Raw genomic sequence first — 26,320 nt, forward strand, 5'->3', positions numbered from 1 at the left:
TTTCTTACCCAGTTTGTTCATGTGAGACTATTTTAGAACATACCGCAGATCAGTTCACCTTAGAAACAGTCATACTGATAAGGCTTTTTCTGGGGTGACTGGCATGTAACAGAAGAAAAGTATTATTATTAAGACGCTGGCTCCAAAGACAATAGCGCCTATTACATTGAAGCCAAAAACCATCACAGGTAAAAACATGATGAAGATGAACCATACCCTCTCTTGGCAAATCAGTGGAAGCCGAGTCATACACTCCGAAGCTCAGACCATGACTTGAGAGTTCCTGCTCATTTTTTATCCCTGAGCTCTGTGGACTTTTAAGCAGTATAAGTTTCCATTCCCCTCCCTCTATTGCACTCAAGGGAGCTAACAGTAGGGATTCTAAATCCTGGGACAATTGCAGAGTCCTTTTAGCCTTCATATTCTCTCCCCTGGATATCTTGTTCCTCAGCATCTGGCTTTAAGTATGGAAGCAGAACACAGGGAATTTAAGAAACAAAAATAGCCAGAGCTTCAGGCTTCTTCCACTGATGGTAAGTCATTGACATGCACTTGGATGAAATCCTATATCTGCTATTTGGACTAGCACTATCTCCTAAGATTATCAGTTACATAGAGTTACAGAGAGGCAGTAGATTTCATCTTTCCTATTTCAGGAAGGAGTTATTTTGGCTGTATGTGTATATATTTTAAAAAACCACTTTAATGTACTTTTCCTAACTCCTTAATTCAGATGGTGGCAAGAAACTCTATGGGATAGCTAATAAATTCAGCTAATGTTTATTGAATGCCTACTATGAGTCAAGTGTTAGAACATAACTGAACAAGACAGACATAAGATGGACAAGTACACAGACAACTCTAATGTATTAATAATTAGATAATGCATCAATTGAGGAGTGCAGGCTGCTAAGAATAGACATATGAAGAGTACCTTCCCACATTTGGCCTTGGAGGAAAGGGAGCTCCAAGGATGAATGGGAATTAAGCCAGCAAAGTGCAAGGGCAGTAACTTTAAACAAGAGGGAACATGGCCTATCTGACAATCCTAAATAGTCTGGATAGCTGGAGTGCAAGGAGCAGAAGGATAATAGTAAAAGATGAAGCTGAAAGATAAATAGTGTCAAGATCAAGAAGTGTCTTGGGTGCCCTATGAAGGAGCTTGGATTTTATCATGACTGTACTGAGGAGCCCTTCAAATGGGTATGCCCAAGAGGCATAGCAGGACCAAGAAAACTTAGAGTCCCAGAAGCCAAGGGAAGCAGATCTGACCAGAAGGAGGAAAGAGTCAATAGTGTCAGATATTGCTGAGAAATGGAATGACATTTGGCTGTAGCATCCAGAGCTCTTGAGCAGTTTTACTGAGGTAGCAGGTATGGAAGGAAGTTTGTAAAGAAGAGGAAAACAGGCATGACAAAGTGACTTCCCATCATCATCATCATCATAGTCATTATCCTCATCACCAGAGAATGAGCATCAGGCATCTTATCTACAGACATAGAATGATAGGAAGAACGAGACACTCACACGCCAAGGGGTTGTAGTATATTTGGGAAAACAGACCGTAAATGTGCTACAGAAGACAGCAACCCCAGGTAGGACACATGCAAAGGGCAAAATGAGCAGTAAAAGTCAACAGGATGAAGTGGGATCTTTCTTGATCCGAGAAAGAAAAGGAGGAATTAGATGAGCAGATGAAGGGGGTGAGTTTTTTTCAAGTGGTAAATTTGGCTTGAGGTTCGTGTTCTGTGTGGTGCCTCCTCTCAGTCAGTCTCATCTGTTTTTGAGTTCCTATCAGTTGAAGTCCCAGGAGATACCATTAAAGGTCTTAATTAACGTGCCTGTGACTTCTCTCTAAGTTTATGAATTTTGGGGGGAAATTAAAAACACAGACTGACTCTGTTGTAGTTTCATACAATCTTTATTTTTAAAACCTGGGCAGAGAAACTGAGGTGCAGATATCACAAATATACTAAGTCAGAGATATTCGTAAGGCCTGCACGGGTGAGCTTCTGGAGAAGTTTTGCACATCCAATGCCGGACAACTGTGGAATTACAGCATGATATCTTTGATGTCTGTGCTATCTTCATATGACATCTTCTTCCTGGTATAAGGCCAGAGGTTCACTGCATAGCAATACCTAAGGAAGCCATTCATGATTGAGAGGACAGTTTTTCTGAATAAAAGGACACACAAAGTATACTTCTTTTCAGCACTAAAAAAGTCTGCCACATAACCTTTGTAGGTGAAGGAAAGAATTGGTTTACTTTGTTTTTTTACCCCAGATTTGTTTACTGTTCATTGGGCACCTACTATGGGCGAGCCATTGTGTTGAGTGGGCTCTAAGCCAACAGTCCCCAATGTTTTTGGTACCAGGAACCGTTTTCGTGAAAGACAATTTTTGCACTGACCAGGGTGCGGGAGGATGGTTTGGGGATGATTCAAATGCATTACATTTATTGTGCACTTTATTTCTATTATTATGACATTGTAATCTATAATGAAATGATTATACAACTCACTATAGCCTGGGGACCCCTGCAGTGTAAGCCACAACCTTTGCCCCCAAGGAATAGTACTAATATTTTATGGGAGGTGGAGCAAAGACAATATATGTAACCTTTGTACTCCCATAATATGCTGAAATAAAAAAAAATTTTTTTAATCAATAAAAATATCTTATGGGAGATAAGACATGTATAATTCATAAAAGATATGAATTTCTTAAGTAAAATGCTAAAATGCTAGGAAAATTTTGAAGATGAAATATGTTTAATTAAAACTTACTGAACTCATTCTTTTTTTTTTTTTGGAGACAGAGTCTCTCTTTATTGCTCAGGCTAGAGCGAGTGCCGTGGTGTCAGCCTAGCTCACAGCAACCTCAAACTCAAGCAATCCTCCTGGGCTCAAGCAATCCTCCTGCCTCAGCCTCCCAAGTAGCTGGGACTACGGGCATGTGCCACTATGCCCAGCTAATTTTTTCTGTATATATTAGTTGGCCAATTAATTTCTTTCTATTTATAGTAGAGACGGGGTCTTGCTCTTGCTCAGGCTGGTTTCAAACTTCTGACCTGGAGCAGTCCGCCCGCCTCAGCCTCCCAGAGTGTTAGGATGACAGGTGTGAGCCACCGCGCCCGGCCACTGAACTCATTCTTTCCGGAAAGTTGTTTGGTCTGTGTTCCTCTCCACATTGCGCTACTAGTACGTATTCCTGTTTGGACTTGCTAGAAAATTGCTGAACAGGTTATCCATGTATTAGAAAGTTTTCAGTTGAAGAAAACTGAGGCTTATCACCATCATAAAGAAAATATTTTCAGCATCATTAGGGTTCTGGACATGCTATACATTAGATACTTTATGGCCCCTGTGTTTTCAAAGTTTTTTTCTCAGTGTATTATATTGTTACAGTGGCAAATGTTATGATCTATATTTTCCAAATGAGTATCATAAGACTGAGAGATAGTTTAACTGGGCTGCCTGTGATCACTTCAGTAGCGATAGAACCAAATCTACAAAGATGTCTCCTGCTCTTTGGAGCTAATTAGGGACTGTTATCTATAGCTGGTTGGCTTCCTTAAAACATTTCGGCAATGAGGGAAAATCATCAGTTCCTTTCCTTGGTAGAATAAAGAACATTGAGTTTGCCAACAAAGAGACCATGAGTGACCTTGGTGAGCAGTTTTTATTTCAGTGGAAAGGCAGCCTCCTCTCCTAATAATAGCTACATTATTTACCTAAATTTTCCATCTAGTGACTGATGACAAGACTTAGTGCTTAAGAAATATGGCCCATCATCTGTCTTCCCTACTACTGGATTTCCACGTCTCTACAGACGGGTCCTCACCAGTATCTTTTCTGAAGGACAACACATAAATGAAGGGCCCACTACTCTATGTTATTTTTGTTTTTTTAATTGAGGTGAAATTCACATAACATAAAATTAATAATTTTGAAGTGAATAATTCAGTGGTCATTTGATACAGTCACGGTGTTGTGCAATCGTCCTGTCTGTCTAGTTCCAAAACATTTTCGTCATCCCAAAAGGAAACTCTGTACCCATTAAGCAGTTCCTTCCTACCTCCCTGCTGCTATGTTTTATATACCTTTAATTTTAGTGGTATCATATACAGAAACATGCATAAACACATGTTCGCTCTACACACATACATCCACTTATATAGCTATTAATATCTATCTAGAGATTAGCAAGTTCCAGAAACAGGACCTAATGTTTCCTATTATGTAATAAGAGAACTGTCTATTTTGATACATTTTTCTTTATCAGGAAAAAGAAAACATCCCTTGCTTCTTTTAACCTTTCTATGTATTTCTCTTAAGTTCTCACTAGATACTAATTTCTCAAGGAAGAAAAAAGAAAAAGACAGAAATAAATTCTGAGCCTTTTATTATGTACAACTGCTGTGTTCCTCTTCTTGTAAAGATATTTCAATTTAATTTCATCAACATTGAGACTTTAAAACTCATTCCTTAATATTAAACAATCTGGATTTTACATTTCTGCCTCTGATAATTGAAAATTATTGAACAAAACAATTTCGTTACCAAAGTTTCCATTTCTTAGAAAAAGATCAACGAGCCATTCTTAACTATAATTCTCATTGTTAAAGAAATTGCTGTTGTTTACATTTATTTATACCCTCCTTATTCCAAAAAAAATATTTGAGGTAGCCAATAACAGATCTTTAAATTATGTATCTTTAAAATTAAGAAAAATTAGGTCAAATGAAAAAATATCTATAATTTAAATATTAGAGAAAACCAACTTTATTATATTTTTTAAATTTGCCTGAAGACATGAACTGATTATTTTGGATTACTTGTTCTTCTGTTGCATAGTCCCGTTTTAGGAGCATTATCACCCTTTTAGATTAATCCCTCACCTCCTTTAAGAAGTTTTGTTTTAATAACCCTATTCTAATGGGGTAAGTCCCTTTGCATTTCTTTTGCATATGCAGTTTGTGCCAAAGACTATTCACTTTCATACATTTTCTGGTTGTTTGTTGTACATCTTAAATTCCCCAACTAGCTCCTAATGAAAATTCTGCTCTTCTAATTTTTTTAATTTTTACTATAGTGTGCCAAACACACCAAAGCATCTAGCCTTGTGTAGGTAGGAGTTCTGCTCTGCATTAAATCAGTGAAATATTGCTGGTTGATTTTACCTAAAAGTTTGCCTTGGGCATGGAGGAGGGGGCGGGCATTTGAATGGGTAACAGAGAGGCAGCTGATTGGACATAGATGTTGACAATTTGCATACTTATTTTTTTCATTTCAATCTGTGCCACAGAGTCATACATTTGGTAATTATTTCATGCTTTTGTTTTCAGTTGAAAGTAGTTAGGGCCATATGTTTTGACAGAAAAAAGATAATTCGTACTTTTTTCAGCTTTGTAAAAGAGAAGATGGGGTAACAATGTTACAGTGTACCATGGCAGCAATTTCTGTTCAAAACCTTACCAGATTGGAAACTCACTGTTCATGACAATTCTCTTGGTAAGCAGAAGATGAAGGCATCTGTTTGAAGCACCCAGAGTTAAGTTTGATGCTTCAAAGCACAGCAAAGAGTTCGTTTATGGCTCTACTTAGCATTAGTAAATATCATTTACAAATATGAAAAATTTGACCTGCAGATTCCTTAGACCATAGGTGATGTGTGAGGGTATTCTGATAAAGTGCTAACACTTCTCACCTGGGATTTGGAGTGAAAAGACTTAGTATACAGCCCCTCTGCTGTCCTCCTACAGTCATGTGACTCATGGGAAAGGAAGGCACTTAATCCTCTAGGTCTTCTGTTTCCTAAAGCATAAATGGGAGGAATGGTTAACCACTTGGAGAGATAATGGAAGCAGTAAGTCTTTATGATTTAAACTACTATGAAGATAATGAACTCTTTATAATGCTTAATCATAGAATTTTGCCAAATTTCCTTTAATGCAGTTAAGTTCAAGGTCAAAGAGTATATCTAGAGAAGTACATATCATATACCCTTTTGCGAATTGTTTCTTTGAGTATTCTTATCTTTTCAATATCGGTTAAGATCTTGGGGCTTGCTGTCTTTTCATTCTTGCTTGTGTCTCTGCTCTTCAAAATGTAACTTTCTGCTTTTGTCTCGCACAGTTTTCTCCCTGATCCCGCTTGCTTCCTGGGAAAGAAAGAGGTACTTAGGAACAATGGCTCACTGGTTGGCTGTGCTTTTAGGTACAAACATAGCACTGTAGAAACCTGGGACTGGAGAAGTAAAAGCACCTTTAGGATTGCTCAAGGTCAAACACTAAAATGACTTAGCATTTTTCTTTTGTGTGGCTTTCCCTTATTTTAATGCTCTCTCAGTACTCTGATACCTTCTCTGGTTTCTAAAAGTTCTTTCTAAAAACTGCTTCTTGGGAAAAGATCTGAGACCTCATTACATTGAGGTGTAATAATTAGTAACTATAACAGAATTTCCCAAAGATAGGGGGGTGGTGATTGGAGATGTGTTGAAAATGGGTTTGTGACCATGGAAACTTTTCTGGGGATATAGGCTTATACCCCTCGTGGTAATGTACCTGGACTAAATTCTGCAGCAGTGAAATTAATTTGTTTACCCCAATAGTACCCAAACTTATTTGAGCTTAAATCTCTTTTTTACAAAGCACACCTATTAACACCCGATGAAAGATGTCAGCTTTAAGCTTCAACCTGTAGACTGGGGTTCAGAGGGAAATGGATTGGGTAATGGTGCTCTTAGAATCCTTAAAGGTGGACCATTATAGGTAATTGCCTCTACAGCCTAAAGAAAGTTCAGCCCTAAACACATTGAGAAGTGAAATGCACTGAAATCTATTCTGGCAGAACCAATGAATGTTTATCTTTCTCTATGTTATGATGTTATTCTTAGTTTGACGTGTATCTTGTGTGTGGCGTGTTTATTCATTCATGCATGCATGCACTTAGTAACTATTGAGCCTATTCTGTGCCAGGTACTACACACACACACACAGACACACACACACACACACACACACACACACACAAGCCCCAGCACACCTGCACATTTTTTTCATAATACTCCTTTTAACCTTATTGTTTCTGCAATTGGCCATCCTTGCATTCAGGGTATAGAAGAAACGACACTCAACTAACCCTAACCCTAACCTAACATTATTTTCTGTCTTTATAATGGAGTCATAGAATTTGTTTTCGTCCAGAAGACATGCTGCCCTCATTTAATTAATAAACAATGCCTTCAGAGGTCACAAAGCTATTTATTGCAGACATAACCAAAACTATTTTGATGTTCCAATACCTCCTAATGAAACAGTCATCATCTTAAAAAAAAAAAAAAAAGGCAAACAATTCTTTGCCAAGAGAGGAAAAATGTTGAGATGGGAAGTGGTCTGTTAGACATAACTAATAACCATGAATTTGATATGATAGGTATAACTAGAAATATAAATAATTTAGTTACATCTGTTTAAGATTTAAGATAACCAGAAATAATAATGATTAATTGAAACACTATATCAGATTCTCCTTAACATTACCTTGGATTTCTGATGAGCATTCAATAAATAAAAGTTTGAAAACAACTTAGGTGTTGTGATATGCTTACCACCCGTAGTCTTTTATCTGTGCCAATCTTGAGCCTGGTGGTGAAGCCAATTCCCATGTGAATAAGTAACATAAGGAATGTAACCAGGAAGAAGTCAGGTTTCACCTGGACCAAATTTTATGCAATTAAGTGTTTCAAGAGATCTTTAGCCAGGTGTAACTTAATCAGTTTAAGGCACTCTCAGCTAGGGCCAAGGTACTCATAATGTTGGCAGTGGGCATTTCTCTGATACACTACGTTGAAAGTAATAGCAAACATACAGTGTCTGCTCCATCAGTGCCAAGAGCAAGAGAAATGCAGGTGTAAAAATAAAAAGAAATATTTGGAGCCAGAGGCTAGTACACAAAGACAAGACTATATTCACACTTCGCTTAATACTCTGGGTAATAATATGGTGGTTTTCAATCAGTTTGGTGTGCTGGTATTTAGTAGTGGGTCTGGTTTCACAGCTAAACCCCAGTGTAACTCTCAGCAGATTATTTAACCTCACTCTGTCTCCAGTACTATTAAACAAGTGTATTAATACCTGCTACTACTTCGCTCAATTTCGTGTGTGGAAGACAGATGAATGGTCCTGCTTCTAGTAGTAGCACACAAGAACATCCTTTGTGCTCCCCTGCCTGAGATGATCCTGTGTTCTTCTCTTTGGGCAAAAGAGCATTCTCAGGCCCTGGGCTGCTAAGTGGCCAGGCAATATCTGGGACCCAGGGCTCTACAAAGTTGGGATTTGGTAGGAGTCCATGAACACCCGGGAGAGGATTTTTAGCTATCGAGAGATACTGTTTAAAACTCAAACTCTGAAACAAGACTACATGGTTTCGAATCTCAGTTTTGCTACTTCATTAGCTGTGTGACTTTAAGCAAGTCACTTAACCTCTCTCTGTGACTCAGATTCCTTAGCTGTAAAATTGGGATGACAATGAAACTCTATAGGGTTAGCGTAAAAACAAAATGAGTATGTGTTACAATTTGGCTGGAACAGTATCTGGCATATCCTAAGTAAACTGTTAGCTGTTCTTATCATTGTCATCAGATTGTCCTGCCAAGTGTGACAAGAATGTGGGGCACAGCAGGCATTGGGACCAGGTCCTCTTCCAGTTGTGGAGCGTGTTAAGCAATGATACCATAATACATTGCTTCTTTTCCTTGTTTCTCATTAGTTAATCGTATGCATACCTCTCTGGGATAGCTGTAGGGATTCAGTAGGATAATATGTGAAAACAGCTTTAAATCTCCAATGTTCTATATCTGTGATAACATAACTATGATATCACAGCAGAGTGAACCTGCCCACATCTCTCGTGGCAGGTTTGATGTCTCGGGGTTGCAATGATAATATCGAAAATACTTCCAAAATGATGAACCATTATGTAGCTTTAAGTTGTAATATTATTGTCATATAATTATTAGTGGTTCTATCTTAAATGGTTTTTTTGTTTTAACTGAAGCAAGGTTTTCTTTTTATTTCTCCCTTGTAAATTTCTATGCATGTCAAAAGCTACAAAGACTCATTTTTATTTAGAGTTTGAAATTTGATTTAGAGATTTGAAAAATATACTGCAGCCAGCTATATGAACATCCTAGGAGGGATATCGTTGCTTTTTTATTTGAAAAAGAAAGAAAGAACAAGATAGAGCTGCCGGGCCCTAAAGAACACCTGGTTTCTCGTAATTGTCGGTGTGCTTTGCATGCAGAGGCAGGCACTTGTATATAATCGGTGCAGCTCACTTTTCCGCTGTCTCTTCACTGAGCCTGCTGCAGGCTGAGTGCGCTGGTGGGGAGCGCAGGGCTGCAGTCTGTCCAGCCCTGCCTGCTCAGGCAGCTGCTGCTCGTTTGGGGATCACTCAGGCCTCACTCTCTCCTTCCTCTTACCTCTTTCCAGATCTTTTTGATATTTTTCTGTCCTGTAATTTGATCGATAAAGACACAAACAAGGAAAGGGATTCAAATTCTTACAATTTTGCTCCTTTTTAACACAGAACAGGAAATTTGGTGGGTGAGAAGGAAAACAAAAATATCTCTTGGCTGAAATTCACTTATAGGATTTAGCTTCAGGTTTAGTTTACTCACAAATGAATAATCCAGACTCAGCTGATATTTAGAAGGGGAGAAAAGTATATGTAATTTTTGGGGGGTGCGGTGTATGGATGTGTGTTCAAAGAGATTTGTGTTCTAAATATATTAACATGCTCAGGGAATTTCTTTTGGGGGAGATATATCCATATTCTTTTTCATGTATTAAATACATCGTATTTTTGTGATGCGACCTAGTGGAGTGAACATGGGTCATTGCTCAGTTAGTAGAAATAAAATACAAGCACCACACATATGAATGTTACATTTTACATGTTTAGACAGTTGTTAAATAGTCTCTTTTTTTAGACTACCAATAAAGACAGTTAGGAAAATAAAACTGTTCTTACTGTGAATTGTTTTAGGGCATTTGGAACTATCTGTTTAATTTCTTTAAAAACTTCAAGTGGTTTAGATGGGAATAACAACTTCACAATTTCAACAGCTTTCACCTATGAAATTTTCCCATTTCTAATAAATACCCCTCTATTTCTGAATACACCGCAGACATTATGTGTTACCTCTAGACATATTTTCTACTTACTATGTGATAATAATGCAGGCTGGCTTTTAACCATCACTTGGAAGTGAAGGAGGATTCTTCTTCTATTAGTAAATATTCCTTGACGTGATAATATATACTGAGAATACATCAGGTGATGGTCTTTGTTCCTGTGGTTTGTTTGGGTTTTTGGCTTTTGATTGTTTGCACTCTTGGCTTGTTTACTTGGACTGTTCTATGCCTTTCAGCGTGTGCTTAACGGCCTCTAGCCTTACAATGCGTTAGCCCAACTCTGCTACTTGAATCTGTGTACTTACCTTTCATGCCGTTTTGCTGCCCATTAGAATCTTTAAGTAAGGGAGTCAGGAAGGACTTCAGAGAATGCCAAGAGAACTGGTTGAGAAGTTAGGAGCGTGCGCTCTGTCCAGGCCCCAAGATAAGTCCAGTCACCTCTTCTTTTTGCTCCTTTGCAAAATGAACTTGAAATCATTTGAGCTTTAAAAATAAATGATGCCAAGAGGCAGGACAGAGAGCAGCAGGTGTAGAAGTAGCATGAAAGAAAAAAGAGCATCAGTAAAGAAGTGATGAAAAAAAATTTTTAAACTAATAATAAAAACAGAGTGTACACGAGAGAGGCACCCGATCACCGGTAACGTTAACCCAGGACAGAAAGAGCTAAAAATCTGTTCAGCTTTTATTATCCATAAAAAGTGATCACATCATGTCTAACTGTAATTCTTTTCTCAGAAGCATTAGGGGCCAAGGACTAAATTGCAGTTTAAGAGTTTCTTTCTTCTACTTCCTACATATCCAGAAACCTATAGTCACAGATATTCTTCCATGGTGTGTCACTTGGCACGACTTGCAAGCATTTTGACAGATGGTTATAAAAAGGGACTTTAAGAGATATGTAATAGTGCATGGGACCCTAAAAGTAATGAATAAAACTAAACCACAGTGTTCTACCATTTAATAGAATCAACATTTATTGAGCACCAATTGTACACCATGTACCTAAGGATACCTTGATAGAACATGCCTTTCCCACTAGCCCAGCAGAAGAGTTCCTGCTTTCTCAGCAAGTCTTAAATTAGCCAGCTAGCCTTGCTGTGTCAGCTGCCCTACCAGTAAGTGGCAAGCACGGCCCGGTGGGACTCCTCGTGGGCAAGCGTGGGACAGCACACTAGCGCTGTCCAGCATACCTTTTTGCAGTGGTGGGAAAGTTACTGTTCATATATTGGTGATGTCTAGTTTGGTAACCAGTGCTGCATGTGGCTACTGGGCATATTCCTATGGCTACTGCGACTGAGTATTTAATTTTATTTAATTTTCGTTAAGGTTTAATTCATATCACCATGTATCACTAATGGCTACCACACTGGACAGCACCTTGTTAAAATGAGTAGCTCTGACAATAAATAAATAATAATACCACTTATTCAGTGCCGTGGCAGATTAGGAATTATGCTTGATGTGTATTATCTCTAATCCTCGCAACTAAGAACAGGCCCATTTGACAAATAAGGAAACTGAGGCTCTGAGAGATACGTTGCTTTGTTACAGTCTTCACAATTAATTGTGACACCTGGGATTGGAACCGAATTGGTCTGACTCCCAGAGCTGGGTCATTTCTGCTATCCTGCCAACTCTGTTTACGTATTATCCGGAGGCTGTCTCTTCGAAGTACATCCTCCCCTTGCTTTATGGATCAGCTAACAGTGCCTTTAACTTGGCCCTGAAGAACAATGACAGTGTCTGTCTTCACTCTTCTGAATGTGGAAGTATCACTGCTTCTCATCCATTCTTTTTTCTTACTGAGACCCATGTCCTTCAAAAAATATTGTCAGAGTTGAGGGCCCAACTCAGTTGCCTGGGTAGTAAATGCATCACCTACACAGCCTAGGTCTGTGGACACCAGTAGTGGCACATGGTATTGGCATTGGAGTGTTTCACTGTCACCGTTGAAAATATGTGTGAAATCTCCCAAGGTCTGAGCTACTGAGTGAGCCTAGCCAGCCTTCAAGCATCTGTGGCATGATTCTACTTTGCTGTTTTCTTCCTATCATGGAGCATCCTGTGACTCTCTTTAAGGGACTGAGCCTCAGTTATACTGTTTCAATTATTCTGAACTGCTTCTCTTTGGAAATGAGATATTCCCATGGTATTTATAGAATCACGGAATATGAAGGAATAGTAAATGTCTGCTGTGCAATCAAGTGGCTGTCACCCAGCCCCAATTAGTGACACTTCATATCATGATACATGATATGAAGTCACTTCTCTTGATGCCCTCAGAGTTGAGGTTCCCACTTCAGGAAACAGGTTACTTCACACACACCTGATTTCACCATAAACATGCCGTATGAGGTTTTATTTTCTTATAAGGTATTTGTCAGACCCCAAAAGACTGTTTCTATAAACAGGGCATAGCCTCATGATGATGGTTAAAAATATCTTTTCTTTACTAAGTCTTTTGCCTTTTAAGAGCAAGCAATTGCTTTTTAATGGAAGGAACGCAGACGTTGATGACCAATTCAAATCCTTGCTTTACCTCTGGAAAAACTTGTAACATGGAAGCATAGCTTAACCTTCCTGAGTTAAGTTTGTCCAGATAATAAAAACAATGGCGGCATGGCATCGACACTAATGCTTGCGGTTTGTTGCTTGCTTAATATTTGCGAGGTTCCATTGTAGTTGCTTTACATGTATTATTATACCACTTAATTTTCATAGAACTTTGCATAGCAGGCATCATCATTTCCATTTTACGGGTAGGAATCCAAAGAAAGTTAAATGTACTAGATCCCAAGTTGCCTAGGTAATAAATGGTGGAACTAGCTGTCAGACCCAAGATGGTTTGGGCCAATACATTTGACCTCTCTATAATACTTCAGCTTTGTGAAATAGGGATGATACGGTATTAACAGTATCTACCTTGTGTGATCACTATGAAGATTAGAAATGATGTATGTGGAACTTCTACCACAAAAGCCATTCCACAAGAGGCCCTAAACAAATGGTAATTATTGTTGTTTTAAAATCTCTCTAAGTGAAACTGATATGCCAAGACCAATAAAAATGAGAGTGTCAAAAGGAAAAAGGTAGAAGGCATACCCCCTTCATTTTGTTTTTTGGTTTGTGTGTGCTGGCTTGGTTTTCTTCTATTCTGATAGGCAGAGGTTTTGTTTAGAACTCATCACACTGTTTTTTACTTCGACTACAGGAAGGATAGTTGGGAGCATTAAATGGAACAGCTAATACAGCATAGTGGTACTTCTCAAACTACAAAAAAAAATTAAATCTACAAAATGAGAACTTTTTTTACTTTTGTTGGTTCAAGGTTTAGTGTTATCTAGAGAGCTTTGTTAAACTCAAGAGTTTCTGTATGTATGATTTGTGTTAAATTTGGCATTATAAGAGAAAAGATAATGGTGATAACTTTGAATATTAAATATACCGTGGTGTTAGTTTTCCATGAAGCTTTTATACTCAAAAAATAATTTAGGAAAAGAAATGTGGCCTATGAGCTTCAAGCATTCCTATTTCCAATCTGGCAATAAAAATTTCACACTTCTTTTGTTACTCTTGTGGGAAGAATCAGACTGCCAGCAATTACCTTGATCTAACCCACCTATTGGAGAAAAATTTAAGTGTGGATTTTTGATTCCCATTAGATTTTCCTCAGTTTCATTGTTGGGGGTCACTTAAATACATTGTACTAGAGTTTGGGATTTTTGTTTTAGATTGGATCGATTTTCTGGTGTTTATCATTAAAAATAACTCCAATGCTTGGAAGAGATCCAGGATTTTATTATTTTATTAATCAAATAAAGTTATTTTATTTAATAATTATGTTATTGAGCTTTCTGCATGCCTAGGATGATAATAATGAAAACAAAAGGAATGTGAGCTCTTCTTATTCTTACAGAATTTAATGTCATTAAAACTTATTCAAACCCATATTTTGAAGACTTTTGATTGAAAAATTGACAAAATAGTTGACTAAGTAAAAATAATGAAGCAACTTGCTGATCATCCAAGTTATTAAACATTAAAATATTAAAGATAAACTGAAGTATGAACACTATGGTCACAGTGTTTTCATAAATATCATCTTATAATTTTTTAAAAAAAGTACCTATCAAATGGTGAAAAATAAAGAGTAATGTTGCTTTAATAGCTCCATTATTGAATTTTCTTATGTTTAGAATGTTTGTTGGGCGGTTGAACTAAGTAAATTTGTTGATTCCTTCTACTTTTAAAAAGTATAGTTCTATGCAATATTTATTTATATAAATAAAAATACAGAGCACTCACCTTAAAAAATAATTTTTGAGATGAGGTAACAAAGATAGAGTGTATAAATGGAAAGGCTATGACATTGTACCTGATCTGTAATCACTACATAAAGAAAATTTACAAAATGTACCCAAATTGCCTTAAAAAACTGTAAACAGTGGTCCATTTCCTGTTAACAAAGACTTTCATCTTATCTGAAGAGTCTTCAATTGGCTACAATAGCTGAAAAGTAGTAATTGCATGGTGTAACATATCCTAAAACCTTTTTAACTCTGTAGGTATTCTTTACCATGCAAACAGTATTGATGAATTTGGGATCAGTGATCTTATCCTTAGATATTTGAGTTTGATCACTGTTCATAGTAAAAGCAGCCTCCTTGTAAATAGCCAGAGTTAACCAAAGATTTTTCCTTATTTTTCAAAAGAAATGTCAAGTAATTCTACCCAAATTAGAAAAAAAAAAAGATGAACCTTGAAAAATGTCCTCAAATGATGTTGACATAATAATATACATTTTTGAGGATAATACAATAGAATATGGAATTAAAATTAAACTATATATTAGAAGACTTGATTTCAATTGTTTTAAAACATAAGGCGATTTAATAATATGGGTCGGAGATTATTTTTAGTTTTATAGTAAACATAGATTGGTTTCTGAAGTGTGGGAATAATATATACCACATTTAGTGTGTATTAATACTGACTGGCCAAATAGCTCTCAGGTTAATAGAGTGTAAATATATTATAATTGTATTGTGCCCATTCTGTTAATTTTCAATTTCTCCTTTTCTTAGAAGGTGAATTTTCTTTCATCTTTTCAATATACTCTCAAAATCTTCTCTAAATATATTTAACAGTATTTCCCAAACTGTTAGTTGTGTAGTCCTCAAGAAAATTCTGAGTTTTGTTAACAGAACTTAGGTAACTTGTTTTTTAGATTCCTGGACTAAGTTTTATTCTCAGTTCCTTAAGAATCCTCAAAACATTGTTTTTCCCCCTTATTGTAAGCTCTGTGGAAATAGAAGCAAGTCACTGTTTATACATACAAAATGTGCTGAAAACTACAAAATAAAGTCCTTTGAAATGTAGGGCTTATATATCCGTCAGTGACTTAAGGAGAATCCTTATTTTCTAAAGTGTGAATGGGCTTTTCTGGTTTGTTTTTATTTTGTTTAAGCTCAAGGACCTCCCAATTTTCAAGGGCACCATTGGGGCGTGTGTAGGATTTATTTGATGTATGGATGTGTGTGCATCTGTCTCTGTGGACCTGTCCTTTGTGCAATCCTAAGCCTTGTGTTAAGGTTTAGTTTATGATTCATGGTGTTCTGAGGGCAATTATGTAATTTTTCTTAGGGTGTTTATTCTATATGTACTGCAAAAAAAAAAAATGGGAGTTATTTTTTGGTAACCCTGCACTTGCCTTTTTATTGGTGCATTTCTTCTCCTTTTACTGTGACCTGTGAATATCACTGTAGGCTCCCTGCCAATTTTGTGAGCCGCTGCCTGCTTCAAAATGGAGGCAGGAAAGTATCCATTTTCATCAAGAGGATGACAGTGTTTCAGTCTTTCTGACCATCTGGAGAGAGGAACTTTGAGAGCACAAGAAAATGGGGATTACAAAAAAAAACTTATATTTAGCAGAAAAGGCAAGGGTGAAAACCAATTAAAGTTAAACTCTACCTTATGAATTTATGCTTTTCTACTCTGCTGTTCTGTTTAAAGGAAACATAAACAAGAAAATACACAGGCTATTTTTATAAAGAACTGGTTCCCCAAGTCTCATGAGTATTAGCAAACGAATGTAAGCGAATTAGGTTTTTTGGCACACTTTTTAAGTTTATTGTACACACAAATATAATAAGCACTAAAAAGGAGGGCTCCCTCCTCCCCTTCCTGCGCACACCCTGATTGTTGGTGGTCTTACGTAGATCCAGGCTTTTCATGGCCTTGTTCATGCATCTCTGCAAAAAGCTGACACTATGGGAATTTAATATTCCAAGATATATTTATCACTTTTTGTGGTTAGGATAGTTCATTCATGTCTTCTTTCTCTTTCTCTCTCTCTCCTCTCTCTGTAAAAGTGAAGTTTTTAATTGAAAGGTAGAATTTTTACTCTACCTTTTGGGAGAGGCTTAGTGCATGTCTTTCTATTTTTACCTTTCACATATACTCATGGGTTCATCCGTGTTTAAGAAAAGAAAAAAGAATGCTCTGCCTCACAGGACTACCCTGTGGGTATTGTGTAGTGTATTTACAACTAGACATTGTTTGCAATACTCTTGTCTATGACTGGAAAATATGATACCTGGTTATATCCTATTCACACAAATGTACTGAGAATTTTTTTTTTATTTTACTGTATTTTAAAAGGGCCAGTATTTATAGGGATTGATCGGATTTAGACTGGTTATGACAGAAATTTAGCATTTTGTATCTGCTTCTTCAGTGGACCTTGAGATGCTTTGGTCAGTGCAGAAAGGGAAATTCAATTGGTTCTTTTTCCTCAGGTCTACGCGCCATCAGCAAGCACTGCCGACTACAATAGGGACTCGCCAGGCTACCCTTCCTCAAAACCAGCAACCAGCACTTTCCCTAGCTCCTTCTTCATGCAAGGTAAGATGCTTCTTCTTCTAAGGAAAAAAATCCCCGTCTTCCTGGGCCATTTAATATCATATATGGGGTAAAAGGAGTAAAATAGTAGATAAGTGTACAATTTTGGAAGTCATGTACTTCTCAGGAGTTGAATTCCTGAAAAATGAATGAATTCATTGAAACTGTACTAAGACTTTTTTTAAAAAATTAAACCCCCTTGAGCAATAACAAGTTAAGATTAGATTGATCACTTAGAACTGATGCTGCTGGTGGTTTTCTGTTCATGACCGACGGTTTCAGCCTCTTCACCATCCCCAAGAAGAATATGTGTATGTTTAGAAGTGTTTCAGCTCAGTGTATGTTTTGAGCATCCTGGATTTAGCCAGTAGGGAACAAGTTGTCCTTATGTATATAACCTTATATAAAATTTTCAGCCACTTACTGATTTATAGATAAGAACAAGGGTCCCATTTAAGGTAAAGTAACCCATCTAAATATTACTTGGTGAAAGCTCAATCCCAGAATGCTAACGGGTTTAGAGTAAAAAGACCCAGTTTTTTTTTTTGGGGGGGGGGCAAATATGGAACATTCCAGCTTCATAGTAGGTAATGTTTTTTAATTGTCCAGTGTGTTTAATTAAGTGTAGATGGATATGTTCCCCTCTCCCCACCAGAGTTTCTAATCTCGCCATTGATAACATAACCCCTTTCTGCTTCTTGGAAAAGACCAAGATGTTTGGAGTGACAGCAGCTACTTTAAGAATGAACCATTTGGAGGATGCCCCTAAGGGCTCCATCCCTGACATTCCTATGGCACTTATTCTTCAAATGTGATGATCTTGTTACCAAGTTAATACCCTGAATTTAGATGTGGAATTTAGCAAGAACTCCTGTGCACAGAACTTTCACTCTTTTTTTTTCCCCCCCTGAGTGTGAAAACCTTATTTGTGTATTCCCTGGCAACATGCCGTGGGATTTCCTTCTTTATGCTACTCCTGGAGGGTCCATGTCACAGGAAGAAGAGGTCACTTGGGGCAGAGAGTACCAAGGGAGCTGCCTGGTATCTCGCTTAGATCGTAGTGGACACACTGAAAATCATTCTGATTAAAAGAGATTTATCTTCTCTCCATTCAGCATGTTAGTTAGCTCTTTCAGGTTGTTAGTTCACATGTGAAATTCCATGGAAAATCTATAACATTGAATCAAATGGGTCCCTCGGGAATAGAGAGAATTTGTTCCACACAATAATGGAGCTCATGTTCGCAGGGATCCTTTATCTTTGTGACCCGTCCTGGGTGTAACTAGGAGCGCAGCAGGCTGTGTCACTTGGGTGCATTTTGTGCCACGATAAAAGGCATATCACCTTCAGCTGTAAACAGTAGCTACCTTGGCATCAGCGCCCCTCCCCCTTTTTTTGTGAGCAGTAGGAGAGATTGTCCTACAGGTGCTTACAGAGGTTGTCAACCTCAAAGATGGGTCGCTCAAAAGAGATTTTGATTGAGAAAATCAACAGAAGGATAAATTTCTTCTTTCTTCCTGGGAAAGTGACTTTCTTGAATTTTGCAGGTTGTAGGAGAGGCCAGGTAGATTAAAACAGTAGGCTCCTTTCCCTAACAGACCACACAAAATATGGGGAACAAATTTGTTTTTCTGCATATGAATACCCAAAAAGCAAAAAAAAAAAAAATTGAGTTGACATTTATGATGAGCACAATTAATTTGCACACGTCTAATTCTATTCTTTCAAAACAACATTATGCCAAGATCATGAGATGTGATAAATATTAATTTACTGTGAAAAGCATAATTTATGTAAAATATGTATTTTTATAAGTCTGCATCGAGTAGAGTGTTCTGTGTTAACAATCCTAAATGTATTGCCACGCAGTGTATCACGTTGTCAGAATGTTTTAGGAGACTCTTATTCAATGATACATATTCTCAATCTATTTGTCACATGTGCCATCTATTTAAGACGTTAGTGATCTTGAACTTTGTATTTGAATTTAAGGTGACATTTAAACTTCTATAATCTAAGGACTAAAGCTAAAGTATATGAATAATAACTTTTTAAAAAATCCTGTGTTTTCACATTATGACCACAGAAACAATGACATCATTGATCATATTTCACATCAGCTTTCTTCAGTAGAGGGGTACATGGTCCCTGAGAATTCAGGACTGGAAAGAATATGCAGTTAAGGTGAAAGATATTCAGAGACTGTCTGGGGCATATTTTAAATTCAATACTGTGGCCTCTTATTTTTAACTTACATTTCCATCTTCTAGTTAGAATTCTAAAGTTTTCAGAATTACAGACATGATTTTGCTTGCAATAGTTCTTAAAGAAAGAAATCTATAGACTATTCTGCCTATTATGAAACTCTAACTTCTGGATTTAAAACACCCAGTGAAAAAGAGCTGCAAGAAATACAGTGTCAGATTGCACTTTCCTATCCTCTAAATTTTCAAAAGACCTTTATTAAATAAATGTTATGGTGAAGATAATCTCATTTTCAAGAAAGCAATACTTGCTATACACTTAACACTTAGCTGATGGTCTGGTATATATCCAGCACTCAATAATTTTTATTAAACTATTGAAAGAAGGGGAAAATGAATGAATTCAGCAGTAATATAGATTGTCTTTCCTCCTAGGCTTGATTAAAAAACAAACAAACAAACAATAGCAATCCCTAATAATAACCTCTAGGCTAGTAGGCCCAGAAAATGAAAAAAAATGTGTAGGAATGTTTTTAATATGGTGTTAACAAAAGGTTAATATCATATAAAAAGATAACTTCATATAAGTTCCATATAATTTTAAACCTCTTTTTAACTGATAAATAATTTTATAAAATCCAGAGGCTCTCAAAATTATCTTTAGCATGATGTCCACCTTGCGATATGCATGTACTCCTTGAATTACTACTGAAGGTTGAAGATAGTTATATTCCTATGTGCCAAACAATAAAAATAAAATAACCTAGAACAATACATCTGAGACTTCTCTTCCATACACACCATAATTTAATTCTAATTCCAATTTTAATTACAGTGCATATTTTACAAAAATGATATCTAACACTTTAATTCTGAGATGTTACTAATTTCTTTATATGTTTTCAAACCTTGCACACTTGCCAACTCTCTAATGTCTTAAGTACTTTATTTTCACCTCAAAGTTTAGGAACATTTTGACTTCTTCGTTGGTTTTCATAGGAAAAAAAAAAAAAAGGTCAGAAGACTTATTAAGAAATGTTTTCTTTAGCAGGAATTGCCATGCTGACTCGACATAGTTCTGTGTAGCAACATGCTCTGTTGTTCTTTTCCAATTGACTTTTTACGAAGAATCCTTTAACTTTGTTAAATGTTTATATTTGCTGGACAGTATAGTGCCACTTGGGAAGAAATAATGATGACTGTCTTCTGATGTAATCAGCTAACCAAGACAAAGATGAATACACAACAGGCAGTCATTTTCAAGTATATGAAAAAACCCTATTCTATAAGGGCAAGGCTGAATACCTCAGAAAAGTCATGGTTTTCTTTGTCCTTTACAGATGGCCATCACAGCAGTGACCCTTGGAGTTCCTCCAGTGGGATGAATCAGCCTGGCTATGGAGGAATGTTGGGCAATTCTTCTCATATTCCACAGTCTAGCAGCTACTGCAGCCTGCATCCACACGAACGTTTGGTAAGACAGACTTGCATGGTGACGGGAATAACACAGCTAGTTTATGAAATCTCTCCCTCTGTCTTTGCATGCAGGCACACCAGGATTCTGCAAATAAATGCAAAAATGGCACACACCCATTATTCTTACAGTTGTATTGTTTCTTTGATCAGAGGCATAACAGGATCAAATCACCTTTGTAAACCCTTCCAGATCCTCTTTGTCCTTGTTCATTTGTTTATTGTGTTTTGCTCTGTGCTTTCTTTATCACAGTGACAGCTTGCTTTGCTTCATAAATACACACTGTATTTAAGTTGCAGAATTTCAGCTAGAGCGGTGCCTTGTCATTTTGTTGCTGTCTGAAGGACTACGGAGGGCAGAGTGGTAGTAGGTTATACACATCACACGTAAACACTTCCATTTCGCCTTGACCTGTATGACATACCCAAAGGAAAGAGTTTATATTTTCTGTATGCTCCCATCAGTAAGAGCAACCATGGGGTTTCTGCACAGATCAGATTTCCAATTTTTCGTATTTTAACTCTGATTCATAGCCCAATCTGCCACTGATATTCTGTTTTGCCTCACTTATTGCAAAAACTGCTGGGTGTTAGAATGTTACATGTTTCACTACTAAAAATTTCCACTCTGTTCATCACCTACACATCTGTCCTAGTATGTCTCTTTGTTCTGAAAGAAGCAACGTTGCTGTCTTTTTTCTAAGCCTTAAATTCTACCACTGCCCAGATCCCCTGATGAATTTAAGTCTGTCATTAAATGGAGAAAAGAGTCTAGATCATGAGTTAGGTTTAGGATGCAGGTAGGATGAGACTTGTATCCCTTGAGCAATAATGTAGCTTAAAAGATCTGTGAACCTCAAATCCTACATATACAAAGTGGTTATGGCAAATCCGGTGACCCTTAGTGGTACTTATATCTCTACACCTTGCAATTTGCCACTTTTTCTTCTCTGTCAGCATTTATGTTTCTTTCTCTGTTCCAATGAAGGAAATAATTCTGGATTTTTGTGGTGTTCCCACTCTTCTGCTCAACCACTACAGATATAGTCTGTAGACATACAGATATGTCATATATCCTACTCTGAAAACCAAAAAAATTCCAGAAGATAAGATTTCTGACATCTTGAAATGTACCTATTTAGTTGGTCCTAGTAATGGAGATACTTTGTGGTCAATTAGCCTATACATTCCTGAGAGGCAAATAGTAGGGATGGAATTGGCCTTTTTATATCATCTCCCAAGTTCTAATGTATGAATCCCAAATATCTCAAATTTCAGCACATTTTCAGAAAATAGCAGATGACTTACTTTCAAATTTCCTCTTCTCCCACCTCCTACTTGAAGATACTAGAGTGAAAGCTTAGAGAATTTTCAATTATTATCATACTAGAATTTCTTTTGGCTAATATTTTTATTTCTCCACCATCATTTTCCATTTCTCTAAGAACACATAATCAAAATTACATGTGTCCTATAAGCATGGGAAGTTTTAATTACAAATAAAAATACTTGGCACTGTAGTAACATATTAGAATTTCAGTTGTCTCTTGGATGTTCATTTTTCTTTTTTTATTTTTTATTTGATTTTTTTTCTTTCTTCCTATATTTCTTTCTTTCTTTTCTTACCATTGTCTAGAATTTTGAGTTAGGTGATTTGATTTTATCCCAATCAAGTCTACTGCATGGGAAGTATCTTCAAAATGTGCTTTGATGCACAAAAAGTATAATTTCAAAATGGAAACCAACTACATTCCTTTTAGAAAAAGTTTTGCTGAAGCAAAACAATATTACCAACCAAGGAGAAAGATCATTTTGAAGTAGTAACCCAATAGACTAGATCAGAAGTCTTTTTTTGTGCACAGGATTTTTAGTCTTCTTATGATCAGTTAGCAAATTTCAGAGTAGGATTTTTGTTTTAAAGGCGAATAAGCTCTCTCTGGTAATGTATATTGTTGAATTTTCCCACTAATAGTGAAACTATGGAATTATTAGATCTAGTTACTATTGTAATTTCAGTATTTAACCATCTGAAAATCTTTCACAGAGTGACTTTTAAGAATCTGACACTGATTGGAAATAGTTTGAATATACAGTAGCAGTTGGTGTCCTTTCACTTGAAAATAATGATAGTGCCTGACAATTTTAGTTCATAGCATTTTGTTAGTCCCATACTGAACAAAGAGATCGTTTGAAAAAGAAGAGCTTTTCCTGGATTATTTTGGGTATCATTTGGCCAAGTTAGTATTATCTCTAAAGGTAAAACATTTTAGAAACATCATCGCCTTCATCACTTAAAGCCCTGTTATAATAAAATGTATAATTATAAAGCTTAAGATCCACATATTTCAGCAGTGACTGTCAGGTCACCAATTTTAAGTCTTTAAATCCCCTTTGCAATGTCAGTGTCTGCAATAGAATCCCGCAGCTAATCACTACTGTGTTACAGACACACACACAAAATCGCTCAGATGAATGGAGTTGGGGTTAAGCTTTGGAATGGGTTGTTGTAGAAGATTTAAGTACAGAATGAGTTGGCAGAGTTCTTTTTAAAAATAGGATAGAGTCCTCACTGTCTGGCATGATTTAGGCATGATGGAATGAAATAGCCTTAGGAATCTGGAATTTTAGTATAAAGGAAGTTCTCTTGTCTTTTATTTTTCACAACATACACTTTTACTCTGGTAATTCTCAACTGGGGAGTGGGGATTTCGCCCTTCAGTGAACATCTGGCAACGTCTGGAGACATTTTTGTTGGCACAAGTAGGGGGTAGAAGCTACTGGAATCTAGTGTTTAGAGGCCAGGGTTGCTGGTAAACAGACTCTCGTGCACAGGAGAGCCTACACAGTAAAGGATTATCTGGCACAAAAGATGATAGTACCAAGGTTGTGAAATTCTGCCTTCACCCAAAGCATTATTTTATTCTTATGTTGGTAGTATGTGCTACCAGTTAATATATTTTTCTAATCTTTAAATTATCAACACGCAGGTCAAATAAAAACATCACCTATAGAAATATTTCCAACACTTACTTTGTAAATAGACCCTCTATACACTACCATTGGGTATCATAATTAAAATAAACAAATACTGGGCATGTAAAGCCACACCACTTTGTCACACTCTTGTCACCCTTGTCGCTTTGTAGCAAGCAGGACAGACAGTAATAACTGGAGTGAGAGACTAAGAGGACCTCTTATGGTTGATCTCTAAATGCTCTAAAAGAGACATTATTGCCATAACACCAGTATTCTCTGAGGTGTATTTATTATGTCTCTGAGTGACAGTAGTTTTCAAGATACTTTTTGTTGTAAAATAATCTAGTTATAAATCTCATTAATTTCATTCAGCATCTAATTTTCTCTGAGTCTCTAAAAATACTGATTTACGTGGATTACATTGGTTTCCCCACTAGAACTTACGGGGATTAGTTTTTCTTTTTATTCTGTGAACTCAGTATTAGCCCTTTGTCAAATCCTGAATTACTATCCATTTTGCATAAAGTTAAGAGTCCAAAAATTCTCATTGATGCGATTATTGTTTCTCTCTCATCTTCTGATGATTATAGTTATTTAAATATTTTTTACAATTTTCTTTTTTTTGCATACTTCGGACTGATATGGAGTTTGTCTATTCTTTGGAAACCAATAGGACTGTGTAGAAGTGAAATCAAACTATGTCTTTTGTCCCCCCTTTTTCTTTTTCCACATTTTGTTTCTATTTTTCTACTGTATTATAGTGTTTAGCTCTAGAGAGAAATATCTTTGTCCCTGCTCTCCTCAGTGTGGTGTTCCATGACTTATCCAGTCTTTCAGATTGGTTGTGCCATGGAATGGACCATCCCATTCTTCAGAGAAAATTGCATGAACTTCTTGGGATATTGGTATTCTTTAAGTGGCAAGTAGACATGAGTTTAACAGGTGGTATAAGGAATTTTGTGGTCAAGGAAAGAGGTTCCTAAAATTTAAAAAATTGTAAGGCATTTTTGGGACCTTGGAAAGATTTAAGGGCATCATCTCAACTTTTTCAATGGAATTTTTTTAAGTTGGTCTATTTTTGGCATGCAGAGGTAATATGTTCTAAGACATCCACCTGTTATCGACAGACTTAGCTCTGAGATATAGATTCATTTCCTAGACTATTTAGGTGTCTTTCACGTAAGTCATAGTTCAGTCTACTACTTATTAAACTCTAACTGATAACTAGTTGTTCATTGAGCATATAGTGCAATTATATGTTTAGGATTCAGCCACATGTTGTGGGATGCAGAGCTGTGAACTCTATTCTCCTCCCTTAAAGAGTTTACAACATAGGCCGAAATGTGCTTGAAAGAGCAAAAAATGAAAGACAGCATATAATTGTTAAATGGCACAGTGTAAAATGTAAGAAGTGCTTCGGGACCCAGAGAGAAAAGAGCGTGGAAGAGTTGGAAGTGGTAAGGGAATCTTCAAGGAAGAGGTAGAACTGAAGATGGGTCTCAGAAAATGAATAGGGCAACACCCAAGGAACTGAGGTTTCACTCCTTGAGAAGCAAATGCTTGGGCTTTAAGTACCCATTACTATCAGCATCATAGTCGATCTTTAATTTTAAATTAAACAATTTTAACAATATCTTCAGTAATGATAAAATAAAGATCTATATAGCCCAGTAATATATTACATATGAAGGAAAAGTATATTTTAGTGTAATATTTTTCGTTTACGTAACTGTAACACATTCAAATGCCTGTGAGAACAACTTTTGAAGCTCCTTTTTATCATGTAAAGGAAAATAGCTCAGTGTATCCTTGCAAATCACTGCGTCCCTTTTAGTGACCTGCTTATTCCCAAGGAGATATGTAGAATGAATAGATAGCAACTAATTTGTCACCTTATAAGCACTGGGATATGCCCCAAGAAATGTAGCTTATTTGGACAACTGATATAATAATGGAACTCAGAGGTAAGTCTTAAACTCAATAATTTCATAGTCAGCTGTACAGTGAACTGCTAATGGGGAGAACAAATAAGGAAAGAACATAAATCAAAATAAGCCATTCTCAGTTCATTGAGGTTCTAATTTTAATTCAAGATAGTCATTAATTTTAGGCTTTACGTAGCCTTGATGTGTTAGAGAGATAGTTAATCGTTAGCGCTTTTTAAATTTTTTATTTACCATTTCGTTCTTGTTTCTGGGGTTCAGAAAGGTAATCGAGTTTGGCAGGAAGAAGGTTTGAGATTGGTTACTCTTGGCCATTTAGTGTCCAGGAGGTCAGGATGAAGTGTACTGTAAGCCCTGTGGTTCATAACGTTTTATTCATTAGACAGTGGAATCTTTTCCACTTGATCAATAGGCAATCCAAATAATAATAATAATAATAACAGTAGGAATGGGATTTTAGGTTGCTAAAATCTCCGAAAGGATTTTAAGCAGTAATTTGTAGATGTAGAGATTGTGACCATTTCGGTGGCCTATGTTGTCATTATACTCCCCCACATGTGATGCAAACTCAAACCAATTGTGTATCTATGTATTTTATTATTTGAAAAATGAGAGCTGTCAAAT

At 36.7% G+C, this 26,320-nt stretch overlaps 1 protein-coding gene across 14 annotated transcripts in view; it reads left to right on the forward strand.

The window, feature by feature from the left end:
- Positions 1-26,320, forward strand: part of TCF4 (transcription factor 4) — a 348,000-nt gene that overhangs the window by 275,780 nt on the left and 45,900 nt on the right. For all 14 annotated transcript variants that reach the window (XM_012745438.3, XM_012745444.3, XM_012745439.3 and 11 more), the window contains 2 exons: positions 16,998-17,103; positions 20,645-20,778. In XM_012745438.3, the coding sequence (XP_012600892.1) occupies positions 16,998-17,103; positions 20,645-20,778 (240 nt within the window). The remainder of the gene's footprint in view (positions 1-16,997; positions 17,104-20,644; positions 20,779-26,320) is intronic.

The sequence above is a fragment of the Microcebus murinus genome, chromosome 17 (assembly GCF_040939455.1).
Source record: "Microcebus murinus isolate Inina chromosome 17, M.murinus_Inina_mat1.0, whole genome shotgun sequence".
In the NCBI taxonomy this organism is placed as follows: Eukaryota; Metazoa; Chordata; class Mammalia; order Primates; family Cheirogaleidae; genus Microcebus; species Microcebus murinus.